The 27,982-nt window shown below is 46.8% G+C and overlaps 1 protein-coding gene across 2 annotated transcripts in view; it reads right to left on the bottom strand.

The window, feature by feature from the left end:
* Positions 1 to 426: 426 nt before the first annotated feature.
* The window catches only part of LOC138580194 (C-type lectin domain family 2 member B-like), a 128,101-nt gene continuing 100,545 nt past the window's right edge, over positions 427 to 27,982 (bottom strand). Inside the window, exon 5 of one of the 2 annotated variants that reach the window (XM_069650533.1) lies at positions 427 to 631. In XM_069650533.1, the coding sequence (XP_069506634.1) occupies positions 442 to 631 (190 nt within the window). In that variant the 3' untranslated portion in view covers positions 427 to 441. Of the gene's footprint in view, positions 632 to 16,131; positions 21,035 to 27,982 lie in introns of those variants that run through there. The other variant, XM_069650535.1, reaches the window with a different exon arrangement.

Raw genomic sequence — 27,982 nt, 5'->3', positions numbered from 1 at the left:
AAAGCCAATCCCCCGCCCCTGAACAGCACATCATGTAAACAGTCACAATGGCAGCCCCTATCCGTGACCACACTGTGCTACGTAGGCAAAAGCGGCCAGTACTGTACCACACAACTCAACTCAGAAGGCGGAACACAATGCAGATCATCTCGCAATACATACCGCCACAAATCGAAAATCGCCACATCACCTGCAAAGAATAACGCAACACGCCAAATATCGGAATACAATTTAAATGCACATCCAAATGACAAAGGCCTCACAGCAATTTGTAAAATAACACCAAAACATCCATCATCACCGAGGGCTGCATCTGCAATAATTGACCAGCTTCCACTTGTGTGACGCCCTGTACCATCATGGCACACAGGGCCAACATCAACGTTCCAAAAGGCAACATGGAAGCGGCAAGAACCGCAGGTCCGTCCCATGAGGCAGGCACTAGTCCAGCTGAAAGGCCGAAATGTTGCACCTAGCCACCAGAACAGCGTAAGGGCATGTGGCCCATTGGCGATCGTCCCATAAGATCGTAATGGTGCTCCACTGATTCACCCGAAGCTGCAGGTGTCGAGAGTAAAATCCATCTGGAGGAGTGGCGTACAGATGGCATCTGCAATAGGGCAGGAGATACCTGTCACCAAAATGAAACACAAATTAACCGATTGCACTACAGGACACATGATGCATCACTATCTTCATTCAACACACCAAATCCACACCCATATGCATGCTAGCCCACTCCAAAGGAATATACACACCCCTAAATCAGTATCGATACATAACGAAACCAATCGAGGTTAATACACCATTGGCAACGTCGGTTACTGTGCATGCGTCCGTCAAGATAGAACCCATGACATGGGATTAGTAACGTGCCTAGACACAAGTGTATGAAGGCGCGTCGAGACAGGGAGGATCCGACAAGGGCAGATAGACGTAAGTCCCACTATGGCAGCCTTGCATCACATAGCGCAGGGGAAGGGGATTGAATCAAAAAACACATGTACATGGCAGACCCTAAATGGAATCATCTGTCCATGCATCCATTCATCATTCCCTCATCCCGCAATGAAAACGCATGAACATTCACTCACATAATATGTGAAACTTCCATCGCGTCTGTGCGTAATGCAGTCTGCAAAAACCACTGTGCTCCTGGCCGGATCTGTAGTGTCGTGAAGCTAGATGGACTTGGGAACGTCCTGCCTTATCGTCCACTACGCTATTGCGCATCCCATTCAATTCATGTCATTCATTGCTTGCTCGTTATGGGCCCTGTCCCAAGGACATTCAACAATAGAACGTTACATTTCCAGGCAGACCTGTGGGCGTCTCCTCACCGCTACTTCGCAACCAAAAATCCTGGCCTTCGAATTCCTCACTTGCAACATTACGTCGAAAAGGCTTCTGTGAACGCTTGCATTCACAATTACATCAATGTAGTGCGGCTGTGTGTCATAATGCTAACTGGCTGCAATCACAAATGGGACGCCACGCCCGTCGGTGAAGTACGATACTGTGCTGCATGAGGGTCGGCCATCGATCGAGCCCTACATACCACTGACTCTTCACAGGTATGTAAGCGGCTGCAATCATAGCATGTGTAACAATGGGAGCATAGCATGAAAATCAGTCAAAGTACATCACACTGCCATCGGGATTTGATACATGATTCCAATCCCAAGATGCCATGCGGCCAAATGCAGCCTTACGTGCGGGACGTGCTCGGCCAGAAGGGATTGCATCCGCCACAGATTCATTCAATCAGCACAGGTGGAGGCCATACAGGCCGACAGCACATATATAGCAGACCCAAACCCCTCCCACAACCACTCCCACTCCAAAATGCTACCGGCAGGACTAGCGATGTTGGGCCTGGGGCACCAGATAGCACTGCAAGTGCTACAACTACAAGAAGACGACGAACAACAACAGGTACAACAACCGGGCGCACAGGGGAGACGGAGGAGAAGGAGGAGGAGGAGGGCAAGGCAGGGTCAGCAAGGCCCACAAGCACTGCCACTACCAACACGCAGGCGGCCCGCAATCCCACGCCTCCGAGCTGATCCGTTCAACCTCACTGCTGAGCAGATCCACACCCTCTACCGTTTGGACCGGGACACCATAATCGCCATTGTGGACATGACACATGCTGACCTCGTGAGCATGATAGATAGCCCAACCGCCATCCCACCCCTACTGAAGGTGGTGTCTGTACTCCACTTCCTGGCCACAGGCACCTACCAGCACACAGTGGGACAGTTGCATGGCATTTCACAGCCACTGTTCTCACGGACACTCTCCCAAGTGCACGATGCCCTCCTGAAGCACGCCGACGACCACATCACACTACCACGCACGTACCAGGAGATTACCAACGCAAAGGTGGGATTCCATGCACTTGGCGGCATCCCGGGTTGCATTGGTGCCATCGACTGCACCCATGTTGAATTGGTTGTCCCACATGCCATGGAGGTCCAGTACCGCAACCGGAAACAATTTCATTCAATCAATGTGCAAATGGTGTGTGACTCCAACAAGATCTTTACGCATTGTTGTGCCAGATTTCCAGGATCTACCCATGATTCTATGGTCCTGAGGAACACAAGAATACCACGCTACATGGAGCGACACGCAGGGCACAGATCCTGGCTACTCGGTGAGTCTCATTCCATGCATGACATCGTGGCCCATTTGATGCGTCAATGACCTTGCAGGAGGGGGGGGGGGCTACTTAGCACTATCATTCCACTGACACCCTTTATTCGTCCCATACAGGTGATGCCGGGTATCCACTGAAGAGATGGCTCCTTACACCAATCCGGAACCCACAGAACCAGCATGAGGAGGACTACAACCATGCCCACTCACGTAGCCGTGTGGTCATTGAACAGGCATTCGGCCTACTGAAGGCTCGTTTCCGCAGCCTCAGCAGGTCTGGCGGGGCACTCATGTACAGCCATGAGAGGGTTTCTAAGATGGTCATGGCATGTGTCATGCTGCACAACATGTGCATACGTAGGAATGTGCCCATGCCCCCTGACGCTGTACTGCATGCACCTGAAGATGATGATGATGAGGGTGGGGATGTGGAGGCACCCCAAGGAGTCCATGAGGCACAGGATGCACGTGCAATCCGACAGAGCATCATAGATGCATGCTTCTAGCAACCACGCATGGTGCCTATTACACGGAAAGGGGACCTGTGGCACTGTGTGTGTGTAGTACAGGCACATAGTGGACTGTACGCCTATGAAGGCCTCGTACGCAAATATCAATGTCCACACATGTCATTGGATGATAATGAAGTGCTGTATTGTTAATGTGATTTGATTCATACACCCTATGGACCCGCCACCCAGTGAAGCCCAACACACCCCCTCCACCCTACTTCCTCCCCCCCCAACACCAGTGTCCAAATATGCATGCTGCCCGTGGGTAGACGCTATTGCAAGCCCCCTCTACGGGTATCAGGGGCACCCCTGCCCGTGGAGCGCAGGTTCCTGCCAGATCTGCGTTGGGGGCTGCCCTGGACGGAACTTGCCACGGATGACGTCTCTGCCTGCTCGCGTCCATGCATGTCTCTGAGGGTTTGTGAGAGCTCCGAGAGCACACGGCGCACAGCAGCAAGTTCAGCACAAACGTCTTTGGACGTCGCATTCAGTTCCCCCCTCAGGCTCTCGGTGCTTTTCTCCATTTGTGCTCTCAGGCTCTCGGTGCTTCTCTCCATTTGTGCTCTCAGGCTCTCGGTGCTTCTCTCCATTTCTCCCCTGAGGCTCTCACTACTTTTCTCTATTTGTGCCCTGAGTGTCTCGGTGGATGTTTCCATGGCTGCCCTGGAACCCCCGCATTCATTCGCATGGTCCTTGAGTAGCGTGGACACTTCCTGCTGTTGCTCGATCAGCAGGTCGAGGGACTGTTGCCTCTGCTGGGCCATGGACATTTGCGGTGGTGTGACAGGGGGGCTGCTCAACACATGTTGCCTTGGCACAGGACTTGTGGGGGTTGGCCAGTCGTCGTCTTCTGGGTGCCCCTGCGTGGTTTCGTCATGGTGTAGGGGATGGGACATGCAGGGGGATTGGGAAAGGTCATGGATGGTACCTACGTCGCCAGCACTGTTTTCCGTGTCGGAGCATGCTGGCATGACAGCTGTGTCACCTATGGTGCTGCTACCACCAGAGGCAGTGCCATCAGATACGTTCTTTGGGGGGACCTGTGGTGCTGGGGTTGTGGACTTGCTGGCTGCTGGGGTGCCTGTTGCAGTCCCCTCCAGTGTGCTGGCACTTGATTCCTGCTGCTGCCGTGTCTTGATCCTTGCACCTGAGGTGGAGGCTCTTGGGACGTTGGTCCTGGCCCTCTTTGCAGGCGTGCTGGTAGGGGTGTCCTGCAGCTCGTCGTTGGTATCGGACCCTGTGGTGGAGTAAAGAGGGGCGAGCGTTAGTTATGGGTCTGTCGGATTTGGAATGGCAACGTATCAAATGCATTGGGGTGGTACATGAGGCTGATATGGGACTGGGCCTTGGAGGTGGTCTCATTTTCGTGTGGATTGAGGATGCATTCATTTGGCTGCCTGCAGTTAGGGGGTGCATGCTGCACATGTAGGGGTTGTTTATGGCATCTTGATTAATTTGTTTATTCATTCTGACTTTTAGAGGGCGCTGTCAGGGCAAAGTATGTATTGCACTATGGGGTCACATGGTACTGCACATGTTCGTGGTTTGTGGATTTCGCATTGTTTCTCTTGGCCAACCTACCTGATTCTCCGGATGTCGGCACTCCTTTCTCCATCCCTCCGACTCCCTCTATGCTCTCCATTCCTATGGTGGAGGCGCAGATCTCCTCCCAGGGGGTCAACTTGATGGGCGACTCTGATCCCCCCCCGGTAGCTGTGGCGATGTTCCTGTTCGCAGAAAGTATGCTGCGTACGCGGATCCGCAGGTCGTCCCACCGCTTGCGACATTGCTGTGGCGTGCGGGGTGTTGTCCCCACCGCACTTACGCGCTGTGCCACAAGGGCCCATATGGCCTTCTTGTTGGCAAGGGCCGTCCTGGTCATTTGACTGGAGAAGACGACGGCGGCATTTTCCTGCAGGGTCTCGGTCAGCACGGTCAGTTCCTCTCGGGAGAAGTGGACCTGCCGCTTGCGATCACACGCTTTCTTGGCTACCTTTCCCATATTTATTTTTTTAACTGGGGTTGCTAACGGGTTGGGATGTGTGTCAGGGTCGGATTTTTAATGGTTGTGTTGGGATTCGGATTTTATAGTTGTGCGGCGTGCTGTTTCCCGTTCCGGCCACATGCTTTTACTTCCGTTTCCGTATATTTACGGTGCCCGTAATTTGCGGTGCCCGCTCATTACGGTGCCCGCTCATTACGGTGACCGCTAAGATGGGTGGCGGTATTGCACCTGGTGCAGCGTACGGCGGCGGTAAGGGCCGTTTTGGGGTCATTTCCGCCATCGCAGCCTTTCGGATTCCGCCATGGCGTAATGCTCGTGCCCGATGGGTCGTAATTAGCCGCACTTTGCTCCTTCGTGCAATGGCGGAAACGCTATTTACGCTGTTGCGGTCCGGTCAGTCAATTTCCGCAAGGGTCGTAATGAGGGCCCATGAGTCTTAATATGTCTCCAGGGGCCTTCTGACAAGAACCAGGGGGAGATAACCACAATGTACCTTGTGCTGTAGGTGTTCTTGGTGCTCGACAGGATTGAGTTGGCTGCAGGGCGCTTTGCAGGTTTCTGTGCCAGAATTCAAGATGGGAGTCAGCTGCAGGCATCAGTTGGCAAGACGGTTCAGTGACTGAAGCTGGACGAATGGCTGAAGGCTGGTCTATACGATGGCTCGGGGTCAGGAATCGTTGTGTCAGTGCCGATCAGCGGTTCTGAAACACTGGTCGAGATATCTTGGATGTCTTTAAGTGACAGCGACTTGACAACAGTTATTGGTGCAGTCGGTTGCAGATCGTGGAATTCAACTGGCTCGAAAATGTCCTTTAAGGCGGACATCAGTAGATGCTCGTTGAGGCACTTCTCTGAGCTTGTGTTGTCCTTTAAGGCGTACAGCCCACAGCTGTGGAGTGTGTTGAAGGTGCCTACTCCTGGGTTGCAGGTTAAGAAACCTTCTGGCACTTCATATCCAGGATGCTTGCTGAAGAGCCTAGCAGGGCACGCTGTTTGCTGATTGGGTACCGGTTCTGGAGCGGTTGGAGGATCGTCTGAGTACTTTATCTCCCTCTGTTCCCTGGGAGATGTTTAGGCGAGGAATCTTGCATCCCTGTTTGGATATCCTGGCCTTTCTTCACTGGCGGAAGGTTTAGGCAGACTGTACCAGAAGCCAGGGTCCAAGGATGAGTTCTTCTTTCCTACTTCTTGTAAGTCTTCAGATGATCTGCCAAAAGAGGTGCTCAGTCCTCTTTTACAACCAAGTGGGTGACAGTGATTGGTGTAGACGAAGCCTACCTTAATTAACCATTTGCAGGGTCCCTACCAACAATCTCCTGTATGCATGAGGTCATCACCAGAGTGCTTTCCAACAGGAAAGGTAAGCGGGTGGAAACAAGTCCGACCCATCTTCCTATCTGTTGTTGATCAAAGAGTCTCACTGGTTAATGGATCTCTCTGTGACTCCTGATTAAAGTGGCAGGTCTCCCTTGACGCTGCAGTGAGACCAGACACTCTGGCTTCTGCAAATGGGCTCCCCCTAACAGGATGGCCTACAGTAAACTCACAGTCCCAGAAATGACTCTTTCACTGTCCTTGATACTGAGGGTGGGAGCTAGCTATAGGTTTCCCGTCTCTTTTGTTAACCTCTGCAGCCAGGTCCCATGTGGGCCTGTTTGAAGTAAGTGAAGTAGGTGTCATGATTCCTCCCCTCATGTCCCCAGCCCTCCAAGATGTCAGTCTGGAGCCAGGCCACGATAACCTACATGGCCCTCAAGGGCCTCTCCATCCCTCCAAAGACCCACTTGGAGTCAGACTTGGCGGTTGTGGCACCAGACTCACTCACTCCCATAGGATAACATTGGGGATTGGCTTGTAGTGCATTGATGGGGACAAGATGGATGACCCCATATATTTTGGTTCCCAGAACTGCATGTGCGGTCTAGGCTTTTGGGTGTGGTTCAGCTCAGAGGCACCTGGGATACCCAGAGACGATTTAAGCCACACCCAGGCTGAGAAACAAGCTTTGCGTTTTCTGCACCTGCAGCGTGACACTCACCGTGTTCGGATCAGTCTCCAGTAGGCCTCCATCTTTCTTCTGCGCTCAGCTCCTGCAAGAACAAGAACACCGTTAGGAACAGCCTTACCTTGCGGTGCTTCTGCCCATCAGTCATTGCTCCTTCTGTTCTGTGGGCATCTTCGCCGGTGTCATTCCCATCCCGGCACGCCGCTTCCTAAGGAAAAGGGAAAAGAACAGAAAAAGACATTAGTAAGCATTCTGCAAATCTTCGCTTATTTTTAAATACTGTACGAGCTTCAAACGCTTACCTGAATCCCAGCCACTCTGGGGGAACTCTGTCTCCGGAACTTCTCATCCATCTGCAAGAGGGAAAAGACACTCCAGGTTAGCGTGGAAACATCTAGAGGTGCCGCATACCACTCTTACCCACCGCATTTGTTCTTCATAACCGGCATCCACGCTGAAAATGTTGCGGCACCTAAAAGGCACAGAAAAATAACTCAGTTCAATGCAAATATGAAAGGGGTGCATAGCGCATCGCGCTCTCACTCACCTTCAGCGCTACTCATCTCAGCAGCACGCTGCCATCCCCGGACGCCGACCATCATCTAAGGAAGAGAACTGTTCAAAAGACTCATACTTACCTGTCGGACTCTTGCCAGTGAAGTAACTAGGCAGCAATGAGCCTGCATCAATCAACGCGCCCCTGCGCTGAAGGCAGGACGGAGAGCACACTATCCAAGAAAACAAGGTGAGCTGTGGATCAAAGAGAAGGGTTGGACCGGAGGAAAGAAGGGGTTCAAGCACACAGAGACAATAGGGAGTTAAACTCTACCAATCCTGTGTTTCAGGCCCAGTCTCCAGTCGAATAGCCTCCAGGGAAGGGTTTGAGGTCGTAAGAGGTCAGAACGTCAATTGGCTATCCACTAAAGACAAAATATTCCTCAAATCGCTGTCCCTGACTCACAAATGCCTCCACCAAGCAGCCCCTCAATACCTTATCACTAGATTCACCAGACCTACTTCCTCTCGCCCCTCCAGGATGGACAACTCTAATCTCCTTCTGGTGCCTAGGTTTAAACGTACTATGTCGGGAGGGAACAGCTTTCCGGTAAAAGCAGCACAATTCTGGAACTCCCTCCCTCCTACTTGTAGGGCGGACCTTCCCTACCGCCAACCATCCACTAGCTCAAGGCTCACGACACAAAACAACCGCCTGCTCTCTTGCTGCCCTGATGCTCTACACCACACCAATATGTTCGTAAATATGTACACATAGGTTGTCATCTGTTTGACGTAGATATCTGTCATGAGACAACCTGCTCCTTGTATATAATATTGACTATATTGTTTATCACTGTAAGTTATGCCTCCTCAGCGTGCATTGTTTCCATCTTACGCGTCCAGCACTGTAACCACAGCCGGACCACGTACCTTCATATGTAAACAAGCTTTGCAATCCTCTTGTTGCCTCTGCGCCTTGCTACCTCTCGGTTAGGTGCGCAATATAAATAAATAAATACTAAATACTAAACAGGCTGAGTGACGTCCCTGTGGATACCAGGTGAGCGGTACAGTAGGAGAAGTTTGTCTCAGGAGGATAGCTCAGGGGCAACGTGCTCACTTAGGAAGCAAGATGACATGGAGCAAAACAGGTTCAATCCCCGGATCCACGCTTAGAAACCTCTGGGTATTAAGCGCGTTATAAATACCTATCATATCATATCATTACCTCTAATTGGTATGTTAATTGCCAACCTCAGCTGCAGGGCCCAACAAAAGAGCAGGGCAGATCCATGGCAGCGTTTTTAGTTAATCAAGATGGCCATGGCAGAAGGAGGCTAGGTCCTTCCCCTTCCTGGAGATGACATAGTGTACTCCTGGCTGTCACATTCCAACTAAATATGAAAAGGCAGATAGTACCTGTAGGCTGTGTCCACCCAGACTACATGGTTCTATGTGTTTGTGGTGGTTTGAGCATAGGAAAATGTTTGTCGATTAGCCCCGCATTTTTCTGGAGGTTGGTCTACCATTATTGCATTTAATTAAACATTTCAAAAAGCCCAGGCGAGCGCACACCCACCATGCAGATGGTCGAATTCGTCACAGCCACTCTATAACCAACAAAAGATCCTAGCGCCATCGCAACCGATAACTGGCAGGCTGAGGCCACCTTTCTATTAACGTAATGTTAATGGGATCCTGTCCAATAATAAATGAATGCATTTGCTACTAGCAATGAACAGAAAGCAGTTGAAGCAGAATGCACCACGCTTTCATCTAAGTATATAATTAATGCTCACTGCATGAAATTAAATAAACTATTTGATGGGCACAGACCTGGAAAAGAAATTAGAAAAGGCATTTCATGCAGCTTCATTTGTAGCTGTCTTATGCTGCCACTGTTTCCCCATCACTGAACCTCTGCGGTGGGATGAACTTCCATTTGAAGCATACTTTTCCAGCTACTATTTATTTTACTGAGTAAACATGTATGCTGTTCTGGTCCCTCTGCCGTTTTGTCATGAAGTACTATTTGCAAGTACCTGATCCTACGACTGGTTTGCATTCAACATTTCAAATATCACTTGTCATTATAAGCAAATATGTGTTAGCAGTTTTACCTTAACTTAGAATTTATAGGTTTAAAAAAATATATATATATTGCAATGGGCTGGTACTGTCAGTGTTATTTTTTTTTAGATGAATCTTTGCAGCAGGCTAGCCTTTTTTAATTAAATAACCAGTTTGCCAACAGCAAGTCCTGCTGCCATTTCATCACAAAATAATATTAGCAGTAGCCTGGCCCATTTGCCACTATTTTCATAAGTAATCAAAAATATATTCAGCAGGTAGGCCTTTTTTGATTAAATAATTAGATTGCCAACAGCTAGTCCTGCTGTTGGCAATCTAATTCATCACAAAATCATGTTAGCAGTAGCCCGGCCCATTTGCCACTATTTTCATAATTAACCAAAAACATTTTCAGGTTGAGCCATTCTGCGATTTTCATTAAACAAACATGTTTTAGTGGGGTGGTCCAGCAGCAGGGTTTTCATTAAAAAAAGATTGCTGCAGGTTTGTCCCACCACCAAGTTTCCTAAACTGCCCATTTTCATTTCTTAACCACTTTGAAGTGTGCTGGTTCCACTGCTGTTTCATTGAATAAAATGCCCCTCAGCTGCACCACAATGGGCTCTAGGCCCCTCCTCATCACAGCATTTGGGCTCCAAGCCCTTCCAGACGCTGCACCGCTCCTCACAGCCCCGGGCCTGCAGCCGTCCGCGCTGCCGAGGCCCAGGTAGAAGGGGCTGAGGTGGCGCTGCGGCTGTGTGCGGCGGACCGGCTGCTCACTGGCCACGGGCTGCGGACAGTCGGAGCGCCGTGGCGGGCCCCCTCTCCCATCCTCGTCGCCAATGTAAGAATGAAGGAGAGGCACTTCGAGTGGAACAAACAGGTAAGTTTATTCGGCAAGGGGCCCGCCGTGCCCAACCACTCGACAACTCCTCCAACGGCTCACTGGGTCATGCGAACCAAGCTCCGAACAATGCAGGGAGATTGGTTCGCGTGCCCCAACATTCCAAAGACACATCACTACAAGGTGCTTGTCATATCACTGGCGCTAGATTGTCAATGCTAAGGACGTGACATCCTTATCTTATTTAATGGCAAATTCGCCTCAAGCGGCAAAACAATTCTTGCAGCAGTGAAAAGATTCAAGAGGTACAGCATTCACTGCACCTAATTATAGCGTGTTTAGCAAATGCAATCATAAATCGGAACAACGTACTTTCATCGCTGAATGTTTTTTCGTGTTTTTTTTACAGCAGATTCTTTAACAAACAAAACTCATCGAAATGTTTAGGGGGGTTAGAAAAGTATATATTTGAGATGTGGGTGTTTGGGAATATATAAAACATTAAAGGGACGGGGTGTTGGGGGGGCACCTCCAAAAATAAAAATTCAATGAGTTTTTTCATAAAGAAATCCACAGTAAAAAACGCAGTCAAAAAGCATTCCACAGTGAAAGGACATGGAACTCATGAATCATAGGCAGCGTGAATCCAAGCCTTGTTTATTCCATTCTTGACATATTTAACGTTCAAACTCAGCATCCCCTGACATTTCACTGCCACCTGCAGTTTAATCTTGCCAATTCTTGTGGAAATTATACTAGGAACATCAGACAGTTTCCTCAATCTCATTTAAAGCATTTTCCTGCTTGCATTATAGCCTCGATTATCATATATTCCACACCGCAGACTGTTATCACACGAAGGAAGACTGTATAGTCAACAGATGCCAAATAAGATCCCTGTGGTAACATACATGGTGTGCAACATGCGACTCACCATTATTCTCTTCTGATAAACACATGTGTATAGAGAGAGCATACGTTAGAAAAGAAACACATTTTATTTGAGGTTTGTTACAGGAAGGGATGCAACTAAAATATATGTGGGAATCTTCCAAAGAAACAGATTAGTAAGAATGGTCCCTCTCCTTATGTATCTGGCTCTCCCTGACAGGCCCCCCACAATTTTCTCAGGGGTATTTCTGGATCTGAAATCTCTTTCCTGGCATTTACAAGTCCCAAGTGTTTTCGTCACCCCCCTCCTGGACGTTTTGGCTTTGGGATGACCTGCATCTTACATCGGATCTCGATTTCGGCTTTCCAGGTCCCATTCACCAAGACCAATTCTTGCAAGTAGACAAGTCAGTGGGAGTAGCCAACGGGATAGGACGAGCTGGAGGCAGATCCTGGGATTTCTGCCTTGCACGGGCTTCCTCCTCTTCTGCTGCCCTCACGTCTGAAGTCTCAGGGTGACTTCCCCATCCCCCTCTCCTCCCTCCTTCCACTGTGTGATCCTGACTGACTGCGTGGACTAGCCAACCACTTCCCAGTTTATCTCTAAGGTAACCTTCCACCTGCTCCTTAGTCCCAGCTTCATTACCCGATTTTTTTCATCCTCTCCTCTTCTGTTCTGTTCCTCCTTGATGTTCTGATGTTATCTAGTCCTTCTTTCGTGTTACCACCTCCTGGGCTGTGTCATCTTTTTGACATGCAGTTACCACCTCAAAACTTCATTCTCCCATCCATGTTATATTCCATCCCCCGCTAAAGCACCTTGACAGTTGTCTGTTACTCCACCGCCTCCATGTCACTCCTTTCACCTGTGTTCCACTCCTGTGTGTCACTACCATACCTACCATGCCGCGGCTTTCTCCTCCTCCCCATCAGGTTTCACTACCTCCTCCTGAACACTAGATCTTATCACGTCCTCTTGCCACTTCACTCCTCCTTCTGTTGCTACCTCCTACTGAAAACATTCTCACTCTAGAATGACCACTTCTTCCTGTGTCCTCTCTCCCTCTCATGTTACCACCTTCTCCTGCTCTCGCTTGCTACCACCTCTTCAGCTTCCTCCGACTCTGCAGACTCTGATCCCGCCAATTGTTTTCAGTTTCCAGCCACTGTCAATTTCAAGACTCCGATTCCTCTAAGCCACACTGATCAACGGAGGGGAACATTTGTATACTGTGTGACCCCCTGGGTGAAACTGAGCGTTTGCATCTGAAGCTCATCATTAGGTGATGGCTGGGGTTGGTCGTTGTCCGTGAGGGTGCCCGGGGCTGCAGCTAAGGGGGCTAGACCAGGCCTATAACTAGTCTCTCCTCCATCTTGGAAGGAAATGTGCCACCCTAACTGGTGCTGCCTCTGCTGAGGCAAGATCGCCTGTGCTTCCAACGTAGGAACTAAATGCTGGGAACAAATGAGGTAATCTGTTTACACTCTTTGTTTCCTTCAGACTACCGTGTATCTGGTGGAAATGTACCAGTGTATACCCGGCATCAGTACATTCCACCAGGAAACAACTCATTTCTCTTGTTGCCTGTGCCTCATTCAGGAAGTTTCAACATTGTATCCGTGTAAGTACTGAGTTCACAGCGGATCTTCCGATCATGGTAAAATGACTTCTCGCATGAGGCATGCAAACTTGTAACTGTATGTAAACACACACTACTAATGTTGAGTGAATAAAAACATGATTTCACTAAAGGGAATGTACCTACATTGGAATGCTGGCTCTGCTTATTGGAAGCTTCAGGTTCTCTCAGTTGTGGGGAGGGTTGACTTATTGTGCTGGATGGTTTTTCTAGGAATCTTGGGAGGGTCAATGTTTTTAGAACTTGTTTGTCCCGACTGTCTGGTGTATTAGGAAGAGTCACGGACCCCAAAATTGGCCTAAAGTGAGGCAGTGTGATTGTCCCCTGACTTGTGATGGGGACTAAGGGCAGTGACTACAGGATCTTTCCCATACATACACGGCCCACTATCCATTTTCTCAGGGTGGCACCTAGCTCCCCGAGTCACCATCGTGGTTGTGCCGAAGACCTAGGAAGGGGACATCCACACAGGAGTGACTCCTCTTAATACCATCAGTGTATGCTAACACTTCAAGTAGATCAGGACACATGATGTTGTGTAGTATTCAAACGACAAGGAGGTGTAATATGAAATCCATGTACATACTACAAACTCTGAATTCCAATTTACAAAATCAGTGATGTAATGTTCTCAATGTGTATTGACTTATATAAATACACTGCTGGTATTTACACTATATTGGATTACTCACCCACATTTGTTTGCCTTTTGCCTGCTCAAAAAGCTTTAATCACAATATTTCTAATTGGAGGAAAACTGGGCAGAATAAATACATGTCCCGTGATTTAATAATAGCTTCAAATGTTCATCATGTAACAATAAACCTCAATATTTAGGGAGGAATTTTGTAATGGTCTATGTGCATTGTGTTATCTTACAATACGCAAAGATTTGTCTGTTTCTTATTTTGGGATGTTAACAGGGTTTCACGACTACATAATCCTGCTTGATTAAAACCTGATTTCATAGTGGGTCCAGATTAACCTCTTTAGGCAAACCTTTTATACATTGTCCTTCTATGGTATAATCGGCTTCTTAAAAACTATTTCTCTGGAACGCAAGGAATTCCCCATACAGGATATTGATAACATTCTATTTTGGAAGAGGACCATCTGCTCTTGAAATATAATTAGTTGGGGTTACCTGTGGATGCATGGCTGTTTCCTGATGGCGATTCACTTCCTGAGTTCTAAAACTTCTACTGCTAGTTTAGAAAAAGCAAATGAGAACTCCAAATTCACATAGTATTGTTTTGGGATCAGAATCTTCTCCCTTCCAGATAAAAAATAAATCAATAAACTGAAGTCGGCGCACGAGTTGGTCTGTCAATCTTTTCTCTAAGAGCCTCCATGCCACAGTTTCTTCCCAAAAGCAGATCAGCCTTTTGCTGAGAGTAATACTCCACTTTTCCTCCAAACTCGGAATTTGGCGGTGCGGTAAAAATTGCAGTAATTCCGTTGCTGCCCTAAAAAAGTGGCAGTAACGGAATTACTACAACTTTTTTAATGCACCACTGAACTCGTAAGGAGGGCCAAAATGTGAGATCTAATTGCATTGACAGCAGCATCTTCAACCACTAATAACACGCCAATGCTCAAATAAATCTGAACTAACCTGGATGGAGCAGATGTGGATGGAGAAATCATTGGGCGCCTGAAGCACCTTTGTGATCATTACCTGGGCCACTGGCCGTTCCGGGGCAGACCAGTTCTCAGTAATAAGGAGATCAGGTCAGTGCATACAGTAGGGCTTGGATGGGGGGAAAGGGTAAATGAGGGTGGGTTCAATCTACCCATGGAACGAGTATGATGGCGGGGGTCGGGGGAGACAGTAGGCAGAGTTACTGAACACTTGTGACAGCATTTTAACCTACAGAATATGGGCCTCATTACGACCCAGGCGGAGGACCATGGTGCTATTAGCACCATGGTCCATGCCGGTGTCCACCATGGCGGAATGGGGAATTACCACCCCATTCAGAAGTTGTCGGGGCGGTAATTCCCCATGCCGCCATGGCCCTTCCCCATTCCCATTTTTGCCCCATAGGGCTCAATGGGAATGGCGAAGGCGCTAAGTACGGTGCTGCAAATTGCGGCACCGTACTTAGCACCAAGGTCCCTCTGCGGATCCCTACTTTAACGGCTGGTAAAACCAGCCGTTAAGGTCGGGTCCCGCAAAGGGACCCCGTAATTAGGCACTAATAGGTTAACGGTGCCGCAGCCTTTTACGGCGCCGTTAACCCATTAGCGCCTGGGTCGTAATGAGGCCCAATGACTTTCAGCAGTAACACTGTATAGGCCAACACCACACTGAAATCAGAACTGAAAGTACAAATGATAAATTAAAGATTAACTGACTATTAATTATCTGCACCAGGAACATATTCGAAGAAGAGCATTAACCAGGATCCGGAAAAAAAAAAGATGCCAAACTGTTGAGTGTACCGCTCGGAGAGGAACATGCAAGAAGTGATCTGGCAGGTGGCAGCGAAACCCTGGCAGCTAATTATGGTTGTATTTTATGTTCCAACTGCATTCTATAAACTTGCTTAGAACCAATGCTGTTCTATATATCTCGCTGTACAATGCTTACAACTAGTGCCATGTGTACTGGCATCTAATGTGTGTTTGCCATTTATGCCATGTGGGTAATTGCATGCAGTATCAGACACTGCTTGCTTCACCTGGCAAGATACAGACGTGGCTACTGCGACTCCAGAGGAGTTCTAGTTTGCTCTCCAAACATCATTTCAAACCTAAATCAATGCTTGCTGCAGTGTTCTCCTGGTAATTTTTCATTTGTTTGCAAATATCCAGTAACATTGGAGAAAGGTTGCCCTGATGACCCTTGTTTTTAATAACCTTGATAGACAAATTGCAATTGTTTGTGGACACCACGTGATGGCAGAATCAATGCATTCATGGCAATTCCCCATTTACATAACAACTTCTTCTGTTGGACCTTTACTTTAAGCAAAACCCCCCTAATAAAGGACACCAGCAACTGATATCTGCGAGTTTAATGGCAAAATCTACTTGTGCCTCACAGTCATACAAACTCATCATTTTTGTTTTTTTGTTTTTTATATAGCGCATTACATGGGACATATTTATCAGACATAACTGTCATTAGACAATCAACATTGATACTCGTAAAGATACGTTTCTTTAATGATAATCAAACGTATGAATGTTAGCGTATACAACATGCAAAAATAAAGAAAATAATACAAATGTTAAGAGTACATTTGTGGGGGAAAGTGTGCAAAAGGTGGGAACAATAGTTCCTTGAATTTTCCATGTGTGTTGCCTTGAAACATATCTGCCTGGGATCTATTTTTTACACACCCATAGTTTGAAATTAATCTTAGAATGAGCCAGAATAGAAATACCCACAATTATCACACAAAAATCACATCTCGTCAAACAAGCCTATTCTGAAAAGTGTACTATAAAGTGCAGGTGCAGATAAATGGGCAGTGCTGGTATCTCACGAGTGAGGGTTAACTTTGTATCCAAATGTGTAACATAAGTATTCGAGGAAGGTGCTCTCAGTCATGTATTAATTATACAAAGCTCACTACAAATATGATCAGTTTTATTCTGAGATTGCCAGAATACCATTTTATAATGTACACAGTTAGTGTCAATACTACACTTTCTAGTGTCCGATTAGTCAATATGTCTTTGTCAATATACCAACATTAACCTAATGGGGAACGTGCGTATGTTTCACCCACTGAGGGCTTTCTCAAGGCACAAAAGATCCTTATTTTCTCACAATATCATCAAGATTCATTTAATTTACAATTCACATTCTATTCTCAAACAAGAATTTTCTCAACATACATTAGATCAAGGTTCACTTCACCTTGATCCTAGTTTAACCAATATACTCTTATTCAATAGTTCCAAAGAGTATTGTTATTAAAAAAAGTTAAAGATCCTAATTTGCCACATCATTTACCTTTTTGAATCACAAAACCGTGATGATCATATACAATTTCCCATCAAATTCATAATATTTCAAACTAGATAGCCGGTTACATAAAGGGTGCTAGTTTACATTCAGTCATTTTTATTGATGTGTGTATTTCACTTCCAATTCTTTTTGAGTTGGTATGAGTCTACTTCAAGTTCAATCCTGGATAATGTGATTAATCCTAGGGGTCCCTCACTAACCCACTGCCTAAAGTCTCCTCCCAGGTGGCCAGGGAAAGGCAGATGTTCCCTGATCCTGACCTTGGGGGTGGTGTACTGTGGGAGCATCACCTGGGAGGAGACAGGGCCAAGGTGGTGAGGAGATCCCATGGGATGAGACACAGTGTTTATCTCCAAAAGGGAAGAACCTTTTAAATGTATGAAAACATGTAATGGCTTATTGGCTTATTATCATTATGATGTATCTGATTTAACCATATCCTGTGGATATGGGTAAAGCTTGTGAGGTATCTTTAAATACCCAAGAAAGGAAAGACAGTTTGACACTCTGAAGGATAGAAATCCCCTTAGTCCCAAAGGTAGAGAAAAGGGAAACCCATAAATAAATGCATTTAAAAATAAGCAGTTAACAAGAAAACCACATTTTGGTATTTGGGACTACAGGTTAGATAATCCCCCAAGTACTGGGATGAGGAAGATGGCAGAAGAGGAATGTTGGAGTAGTAGTCAGCCTGTCAAGACTAATAACCTACACCTGTGGGAAGCAGAGAAGCTTTAAAGGGCCCCTCAGGTGCAGGCCATTAGATGGAGCTGGAGTGGTTGCAGCAGTAGCAGAAGCAGAGCACAGTGTTGGCAATCTGAGAAGAAGTGGGTGAGCAGAAGGGATGCTGTGACTTTTAAACAATCAGATTCCAGCTGCCTGTCCTGAGAGGGTACTGTTTCCCCAATATCTGAAGAGCAGAAGTTGCACAGCGGAAGGCGTGAAGGAAGCCTGCTTTCCCCCATGTGAACCTGATTGCAGGGATTGGGCACAGGAAGCGTGCTGGAGACTGTGATGAAAGGTGTTATGCTGCTGAGGGTCTCAGGTGCGAGAGGAGCTCCTTGACTGCATTGCGGGAGCAAAGACACCTGTATCGAGGAGGGGTGTATATCCAAAAGAAGCCAGAAGCAGCCCAAGCGCTGCCGCCTGTGAAGGGAACAAGACAGAAGCCGGTGAGTGGTACCCAGCATTCTGATACCTTTTGTGAAAAATGTCAGGCAACTGTATCCAGTCAAATCCCTTGCATATTAGTGAAAGCTCTGTGAAGCTGACCGTTGATGGTAAAACATTGGAAAGTCTGAAAAGTAGCACTTGTGTATAAGAAATCACTATTAGTTTCATTCGTGCAAGAGTCAAACGCTGTGAAACTCCTTAATTGAATATTAAACTCTGAAAACAGAGGTAAGACTGATCACATGTGCTTAAAAAGTAACTCTGAGTTAAAGGTTAAGCGAAGAGTCCATTGAAAAGTTGTTGAAGATGATGTATCACTAAGTTAAGTGACTGAACTAGGAATTAGGAGTTTATGGGAGCACGCATTGCCCAAGCCAAGACTGAAAAAAGCTCTTCCTAAGCCTAGAGGGAAATAAGCATTTTTCTCAAAGCCAAGAAATGTGCAAGCAATACCATAGGCATACCGGTACCACTTGAGCCAAGAATTGTGCAAGCATTGTCTTCAGCCAATAGAGACTAAACTTCAGACATACAAGCAGGCTGCTTTGGTGGGCAGAAAGCAAAAGGGCAAATGCAAAGTTATTAAAAGGTGAAGTCTGCTGATTGTAATTGGCCATAAGAAGGAAAGGTAAAAATTACATCCTTAAAGGCACTATTTGTTGTTGGTGTGGCAGAACGACAAGAATGGCAAATATGCTGCCCCTCTGAAAAGTGAATGTTCAGAGGAAGAGTGCTTTGCTTTCTTGGAAGTGTTGAGGGACACTAAAGTGGATCTTGTCTTTTCAGAAATTTTGTTCAAAGTCACAAAGGTGTGGAATGCTGAAGCTGTGGTAAATATTAATGTGCCAGAAAGAAAAATGGAAAAGAGGCTGCCCTTCTGCAAAGGCAAATGTTAAGAGGAAGAGGAAGAGTGCTTTGCCTACATGCAAGTGTTGTAACACTGATGTGAATGTTGTCGTTCAATGTTGCAGATTCTGGAAGCTGTGATAAAACCTTTGGTTGTCAGCAGATTTAAAACTTCATAAGCCCAGTGAAGGTGAAACACTGTGGGGACGGGCGAGTAGACCCGCATATGGAATTATTGCAGAAGTTAATCTGACACGAGAGTTATCCAAGTGGGAGTAGTAGGGCTTTGAAGTCATCCTGACAATGACATAATCTGTTCATCCTGACAACAATATAAACTGTTGATCCCGACAAAGATATAAAACTGATACCTAAACCTATAAAAGAGACTTGAGAAGCACTACCAAGAAGCTGTGTTTCTTTGACCTTGCCAGAAGTTCTGTTCCTTTGAATCTGACAAGGAGCTGCATTTCTTCTCTAACATTTCTAAGATGTGGCAAAGCGTTGCGACCCAGAACATCATTGGTGATACTTGATGATGTGGAAATTATTACTCAAATAAGAAGAAGAAATCTTTCTGTTGGTTGAACATAGTTTAAATGGAACATTCTTTTGACAAAGGGAAAGAGTGGGAACTTTGTTGTAAACCCGGATTTCCTACTTTCTTAATGTTGGACATTGGAACTAAACCTAAATTGACACCTGGGGAAGGGGAGCTTAGTCAGGTTACAAAGAGTCCGGAAACATATAAGAAATTCATTGTTGATATCTATTGTGAATTGCCATATATTTTCATGTGTATTTTATGCTCTACTGTGTATATACCTTGTTGGAGTGTTTCCTTTAGCTTTTGCTAGGCAGGTAAATCCTCATCAGGGCAGGGAGAGTGTGTTTTTTGTTAAAAAGCATAATTTAATAAAATGGCATATTTTGAAAAAACATCCAAACGTTGTACGCCTCACATTTCTGACCCTGACAATAAGTAAGCTTGTCTTGTTTTCCTTCTTTCACGATGGTGGCGTTCCGCATGTTCGGACTGCCTGTGAATAGTAGTCTATGCTGGGTTATTGCAGCTGAAGATTAATCAGTGAATACAGACTACATTTAGGAACTACTATTGAAGGGTCAGCGCTTTGCTTAATATTCCGCCCCTCTTTATCCAGATTTAAATAGCAGCTTTGAAACGCTCATAAATTAACAACTCTTGGACAAAAAAGTGAAGCAAAAATGTATGGCGCCCAAAAAGTGAATTTCATAATCTGGCATGGGTGCTGTGTTCTGCTCTCCAATGAAGCAAAAGCAACTGGAAAGATTGAAACTAAATCAATCCGTTTTTTTTCATAAAACCTTCAGAGGGAAATATATTTATGTATGAAAAGTTGGGATTTCTCAAACTCCCAAAATAAAGATTTCCATTTTAAGAGGGTAATCGGATCAGCGGAGTCCAGTCAAGAATTTCCTTCAAAAGGCGGATTTTTTGGTGTTTGAACTCAAGATATTGCTTGTGCACCTCGTTCTGAAAAATGAAAAAAACGGTCCAATATTGTAGGTCACTAGCGTGCGCTCGGACTACGGGGATGGGTAGGGCATTACAGAGAAAGAAAGAACGCATACCTCTACACCCTGATATTGTAGCTGTCACCCCCCGCACTTCTGGATCCTGGGAATTGTAGTTTCATGTTTCCTATCATGAGTATGGGTTGTCTGTTCTCAGGATGCGCAGCACGGTTTGCAAAAACACCAAGACCGGCTGAAGGTGTCACCCATGGCATGGGACCACTTGGTAGCTGTGCAAAGTTTGCAAATCCTTCGTGTTGCATAGGCACCTCCGTTCATTGTGACATCTGGAACTGCTGGGACCAATTGAATTGAGATATGCACAAGGCGAGTTCCCTTTAATTGTAAACCTGCAACAACAACAACATAAGGTCAGTGTACTGCTCACAATGTCCACAAGGGTACTCACAAAGGGCCTTCTGCCATATCAATGACGTAGGTTTTGGAAAAGGTAAATTCCTAGGGCTAGAAGAAGGAACCCAGGGGAAGTGCCACAGAACAGAGACTGGAAAGGTGAAGAAAAGTTAGGAGTAAACAAAAAAAAGTGTGCCATGGTGAAGAAGAGCGATGAAGATGAGGGGGTGGAAGTGCAGAGATGGACCTTCCAAAAACAATAAAAACAAGAGTAGAGAAGAAACAAAGAACAACATGTATAGGTGAAAAAATGCAGCCAAGCATTAGTCAGAAAATATGATTACAAATAAAAAAAACTGCATTATTCTAAATGGCTTGTTCGAGTAGAAAAAACATTGCAGATCTATTTTTGGCAAAAAGAAATACCACACATAATGTAAGTAAAGCTACACGTTATGTACCTGGAACAGAGTCCTACAGCCCAATAGTTGTCATGGGGTTGCATGCGTCGGAAATGATGTTGGAAGTTTAACTTGCGTTCCCGATAGGGTGGAAACATGGCCAGTGGCAAAAGAGTGTTGGCAATGGCAGCGGAGTATGATGTTGCCCAACCTCCCACAAGACCCGTTTGGGGAGGTGGCAGAGTTTCTATGCCTTTGAATAGCCTATTGGCTTCAGATTTCTCTCTGTCTGCCTATTTGCCTAACCTCGTTGAGGAAGTTGGGTCAGTCGCACATGAATCTGTAACAGATCTCAATCAGCAAATTTACTATTACAGGTAAGTAACGTGATTCTTTTGCAGCATGAATCTGCTATAGATTGATATGTTTGCCACAGATAACAAGCAGTAGTTAAATACTCAGATGGAGGGAGAGACAGTGGAAAAGTATTAAATACAGTATCAATGCCACCATTTGGCATACAAGTGTGCACTGAACTAGGTATTCTGCATATTTTACATGAGGGGTTTGTAGCTAAGTATGGAGTTGTTGTACCCATATCGCTCTAGGAATGTGCATATGTACATCCCATGTTGCTATTCCACCCTTGCTGATTACCTGATGAACCACCGCCTTGTGAAATGCGAGGGGAGTGTGAAACACTTTGCAATTTTATGAACTTAATCCTTATCGGAGGCTTCATGAAAGTTAATGGGCCTCATTCCGAGTATGGCGGTAAGGGATAGCGGCCACCGGTAACGAGACCGGTGGCGGTAATCCCTTACCGCCATACTCCGAGTTCCCTTTGCGCCCTCGCCCTTAACGCCTGCTTTGAGCAGGTGTTAAAGTCGAGGGCGCAAAGGGGCCTCCAAGCCAATAACGGTGACCGTAATGAACGGTCACCGTTATTTGCATCTTCCCCATTCCCATTGAGCCCTATGGGGGCTCATTTGGGAATGGGGAAGAGCCTTGGTGAATGGGGAATAACCGCCCCGCCAACCTTGGAATGGGGCGGTGATTCCGCCATCCACCAAGGCGCAGCCGTTCCGGGTACGGCGTCAACCAAGGCGTTAATAGCGCCATTGGTTAGCGCCATACTCGGAATGAGGCCTGACTTGGTACCGGGAACACTTTGAAGTCACACATTTATTTTGGGTATGGCAATCAAGTTGTTGTAATTGCTAATGTCCTCCCATCTTGTAGGTTTTGCACTGAACAAATGAAAAGTTACAATGGAATAGCAATGGAAAGTATAGAACGATGTGCGCTTATTTTGAGGAGTCATCCTCCAGGTCCCAGGTCGGACCAGCAGTCATATGTGCGGCACGCTCTTATTCATTCATAATAGGTTCATAAGCACTTTGCTACGCATCATATTGAGAGGTTTGAGGTTTGGTGGAGAAGACTTTAAAGGACTCATCTAGTGAGTGAGCAGATACAGGAGCTGGGTTCCAGCCGCTTCACCCATGGTCTCATATTTCTTTCTGTTTCAAAAAATGGGTTTTGCCAAACATAGGAGCATGTATTGAAATGCAGCTTCAGTAAAAATCACGGTTTCTCTTGAAGTGCCTCCCTCCTCCGCCTCATCAAAGGCACTGCCCAACTTGAAACACAACAATCAATGGCACTTCGTGATTAGAATGTGCTTGCATCCTAAATAGACCGGGTTGGGTGTCCTGCAAGGTGGTAATCCACAACTTCAAGGTTAGCTCACATATTGTGGTAAGCCAACAATTTGCTCTCACTGGAGCAAATAAAGAGGTTGTATGATGTGCAGTCTACCATCATCACAATGGTCCTGTACCACATACAAATGACAGGGATTTGAAGTGGGGACCATTGCTTGAATTTCAAATCTGAACACTGTTTGCCTAGATCGATTCTGATGAATGGACCGTGGACTACATGGAGGAAAGAAATTCTCCAGCAAGAGAACCATGCCAAGTACCTAAGGTTCACATATAGACTGCTAGGCTGAGTGGTGCCAACCTTAAGAAGAAAGAGAACTGACAAAGACAGCCTCCCTGCTACAGCCAAGAACCTTTCCATTCCCCAACAAAAAGATGGTCCTCTCCACTGCCAAAGGTAAGTTAAAGTACGGTTGCACTCTGTGCCTCTTAGTTATTTCTACCCTTGTTTTTTTATTTATTTTTATGTGCTTCAGACCCGAGTGTATCAGGGCACAGCAGTCAAGGTAGGTACAAAGCTTAGGTCACAAAAACCAAAATACAGGCAAGAATAAAATATATGTACAGTTATAGGCATGTAAAATACATATATACAGCAGACATGTGTCGAAAAATATTGCAGCAGTCAAGCCTACAAATCCGTAGATCTGAGCAGGTTGATGTACTTGTGTCTAAATGTCAGGTAGGGTTGATCCTCTTTAAGAGGGTGAGGCAGAGAGTTCCAAGGTTTGGCTGCTTTGACAGGAAAGCTGCTGCCACCAGCCCTAGTAAGCCTAAATCTGGGAATATTAAGGCAATTGACGTTGCCAAGTCTCATAGGTCTAGTGGATGGTCTTCTCTGGAATCTCTTTGATTGAGCCTTGAAATCTACTTAACTTCACCTTAACATTGCTGTTTCTCTGCCTCCTACCCCCAACTGTACAGCAAGTCTCTTTTACACTTGCTAAGTAATGTGCTAATTATAATAGTGTCAAGAGCACTAACATACTGCATGTTGCATTTCTTCAGCAACAACACTTCAGGTGCCACTAGCAGTGTTGCAACTGGACCATCTATATCTTAGATGAGGCATTATACAGTACAGCACTGCATGGCACTATCAAGTGGCTAAGGATTAGGAAACTGCCACCAAATGTGTTTCTGGGTTTACGAGTTCTGTTATCCAAGACTATAGGTTGATATTTCATTTCGACTACCATTTTTGTAAGTTCATAGTTTTGGCCTCCAACAGAGATTTTGCACTCCACCATTTGTTGTTTGTGGGGATGTGATACATACTTTTATCTTCTCATTAGTGACATTATCGGACTCAGTTACTCCCACCATGGGCGCAGTTGTAATGCAAGTTGCTAGCATGTGGCATCAATTGGCATCTGGGTGGCCACAATGCCAGCCTTGCTTGTACATTCATGCAGGAGACCAGACTGCAGTAAATATAATCTGCCCTTGGGTGAATATTTCAAATCCAGACTCTCACCAGTATATTTGACACTCCCCTCAAGGTGTGTAAGCCATTATTCCTCTGAGATGGATGTTTGTAGCCACTCCTCAAAGTCCTGACATAACTACAGATCCAGCTGTATCTGGAATGGAACAAGTTACTTACCTGTAACTGTTGTTCTCCAGCATGGATCTGGCAAGGATTCACATGCTCATGAATATTCCCCCTCTGGGAATCCTCAGTAAAAGAAAAAACAGTTTCACTTTTGCTTACAAACTGTCTTACTCCTATAAACCAATCACTGAGCTCTGGGTCATACTGCCCCCAGCCAATGCCTGCCCTCTCCCTAAGCCCCTCCTCTGTCAGCCATCTTCAGATTTGGTAGCACATAAAGTGGCAGTATGACCAAGAAGAGCTGCAGAGGGGTACGAGGGAGGGCTCACATGTGAATCCATGCAAGACCCATGCTGGAGAACAACAGTTACATGTAAGTAACTTGTTTCTTATCCAGCTTGGGATCTGGCATGGATTCACATGCTCATAAATAAAGAAGGCATAGCAGTACAACATACACAACCACGGGAGGTGGCAAGGCTCAACAGAAGCAAATACTCTTAGCTCCGGAACAGTCTCACCTTCAAGCAAACAGGTTGTGTAGCACTGCTTGGCCAACCATGGACTCCCCTCTGGAATCCCCGTAGATGCAGTAGAATCTTGTGAAGGTATGCATGGACCTCGACGTTGCAGCCCTGCAGATGTCCAGCAGGGGCACACCAGACAGGAAAGCCGTTGTCACAGTGATTGCTCTGGTGGAAAGGGCTCTCAGACGGCCGGCCAGTGGTCAGTTTGCTAACTGGTGACAGTGTGTGATGCAGTCGGAGAGCCACCTGGAGATGAAGCCTTGGACAAGGCCTTCCCATGGTTCACAGGACCAAAGTTCACGAAAAGTTGAGATGTCTTCTGGAAATTCTTTGTGCATGCCACATAGAACTTCAGAGTACGTGCCACATCCAGCGAGTGCCAAGTCCTTTCAGCCGGTGACGAAGATGTTGGAAAAAAATACAGGCAACACCAAAGATTCGTTGGAGTGGAAATCTAACAGAATCTTTGGCATGAAAGAGGAGTGCGTCCTCAGCACGACCCTTGTGTCGTGGAAAGTCAGATAGGTTTGCTTGTAGGACAGGGCCTGGATCTCACTCACCCTTCTGGCAGAGGTGATGGCCACGAGAAAAGCCATTTTCCATGATAGGAACTTGAGAGGGGACTGATGCATAGACTCGAAGGGTGACCCCATGAGCCTTGTCTGTACCACATTGAGTTCCCACACCGGGGCAGGAGCCTTCACCAGTGGGAATGATCAAATTAGTCCTTTGAGGAACTCCTTGATGAGAAAATGGGACCAAAGAGAAGAATGACCCAGAAACCTGATGTAGCTGGAGATAGCCGCCAGATGCACCTTGATGGAGGCGTGCTCCAGCCCCAACTTGGCCAAGTATAACAAGTATGGAAGAATCCGCAGGGCTGTAACCCTCAGAGGGTTGATCTTCTCGTCTGGCACCATGTCACAAAACACTTCCTCTTGTGCCCATAGGACTTCAAAGTCGACAACGATCTGGCCCTGGCAAGGATCTCCCTCCAGTCTGCCAGCAGCTCGTATCCTCTGAATTCTAATGCTGCAGGAACCAAGCCTTCAAGTTCAGCGATCCTGGGTCGTGGTGTAGGATTGTGCCCCCTTCTCTGGTGAGCAGATCCGTGGTGCGATGCTGACAGGCTGAGAAGATCCGGGTACCAAATCTGCCTCGGCCACGCCGGAGAGATTAGGATCATCCTGCATCGGCTCTGTTTGAGATGATTGATGACACGCAGTAGGAGCGGCAAAGGAGGGAACACATACAGGAAGAGACCATCCCACAGGAAGGAGAATGCGTCCTCCATGTTCCTCGGCTGGTGGAAGCTGCTGGCGAATCTCTGGCATTTGGCATTTGGCACTGTCGCAAACAGATCGATCTGGGGTCTGCCCCATTTCAGGAAGAGGCTGTCCACTTGAAGCTCCCACTCATGGCAAGAGCACAGTTCACTGCTGAGGGAATCAGCAATGGTGTTCTTGACTCTTGCCAGGTGCAAAGGAATGAGGAAGATTCCCTGGGCAACGGCGCAGTGGCAGTAGACCTGCGCCTCTCTGGAGAGCACCGGGGATCTGGTCCCCCCTGCTTCCTGATGTAAAGCATCATGGTGGTATTGTCTGTGTAGAGATCCCTCTCCTTTTGGAGAGTCTCCTCTGGCGTGGAGACCTCCAGTGTGGCCTCCCCAGTCCTCCAGGGAAGTGTCTGTGGTGACAGTCTCCTGGTAAGGGGGGCTCTAGAAAACCATGTCCACGGCAATGTATGTGGGTACACCCCACCACTTTATCGCTCGACGGAACTCCTCGTCGAGAACAATCATGTCCGTGAAGCTCCCGGACACTTGGACCCACCGTTACCTTTAACATGGGTGGGTTCACAAACTCGAAGAGTGAAGCCTAGGTCTCTGAGGCACTTGGCAAGTGAGGCTGCAGGGATATCGAGGGGGTCAATGTCACTTAGTTGAGGTCTCCTAGGAGTACAAGTCTAGAGTTTGGTTTGATGTTGGTGCCTATGGAGTGTAGAAGTTCATCTTCGAAGGAGGTAAGCGGGCCAGGTGGCCTGTAGATGAAGTGGATGGTGATAGCGTCTGAGGGGGGAGGATATGAATTTGAGAGAGATGAGTTCACAGTTCTTTGCTGTAGTGGAAGGGGAGAGTCGTATTTGAAGAAAGTCTTTGTGGATGAGGGAGATACCACTGCCTCTGGATTCAGTTCTTGGGAGTTTCATTGGTCTAGGGGGTGGGGGATTTCCTGTGCTTAAATGATTCTGGGAATGTAGTGTGTGTTTTTGCTAGATGTGTGTTTAGGGTAGTGGCTTGTGTTGTGGGTGTTTGGACGGACTTGTGGGCTAGATAGTGGGGCAGCATGTGTTTTTAGGCTTGTGGCACCTGCTCTGATGGTAGGGCTTGTGTGTATGGGCATCATTTGAGTGGGTTTGAGGTGGAGTGCTGGCCTCTGAGGCATGCTATGAGGGTTTTTGTTAGGGTTCTAGTTCTGAGGTGGTTGTTGCGGGTAGTGGTGGTAGCAGGGAGAGAGGGCATGGCGGTTGCTGCTGTTCTCCTGTGTAGGTGGGGGTTTCTTAGGGTCATGGCCTTGGGTGGCGTGAGGGCACTGAGGGGCCTCTTTGTGCTTCTTTGCTTGTGTGGCCTGAGTGGGTGCAGAATTCCCAGTGCTTGGCTAGATAGCATTGTAAAAGAGGTGCCCTAGTTGGCATGGCTGTGTTGGGGGTGGGTAGTGGAGGCATAGGATGTGGG

This window comes from Ambystoma mexicanum, chromosome 3p, assembly GCF_040938575.1.
Source record: "Ambystoma mexicanum isolate Mex_15411 chromosome 3p, UKY_AmexF1_1, whole genome shotgun sequence".
In the NCBI taxonomy this organism is placed as follows: Eukaryota; Metazoa; Chordata; class Amphibia; order Caudata; family Ambystomatidae; genus Ambystoma; species Ambystoma mexicanum.
Note: the sequence above shows the minus strand (reverse complement) of the source record. Positions and strands in the feature narration are given on the sequence as shown.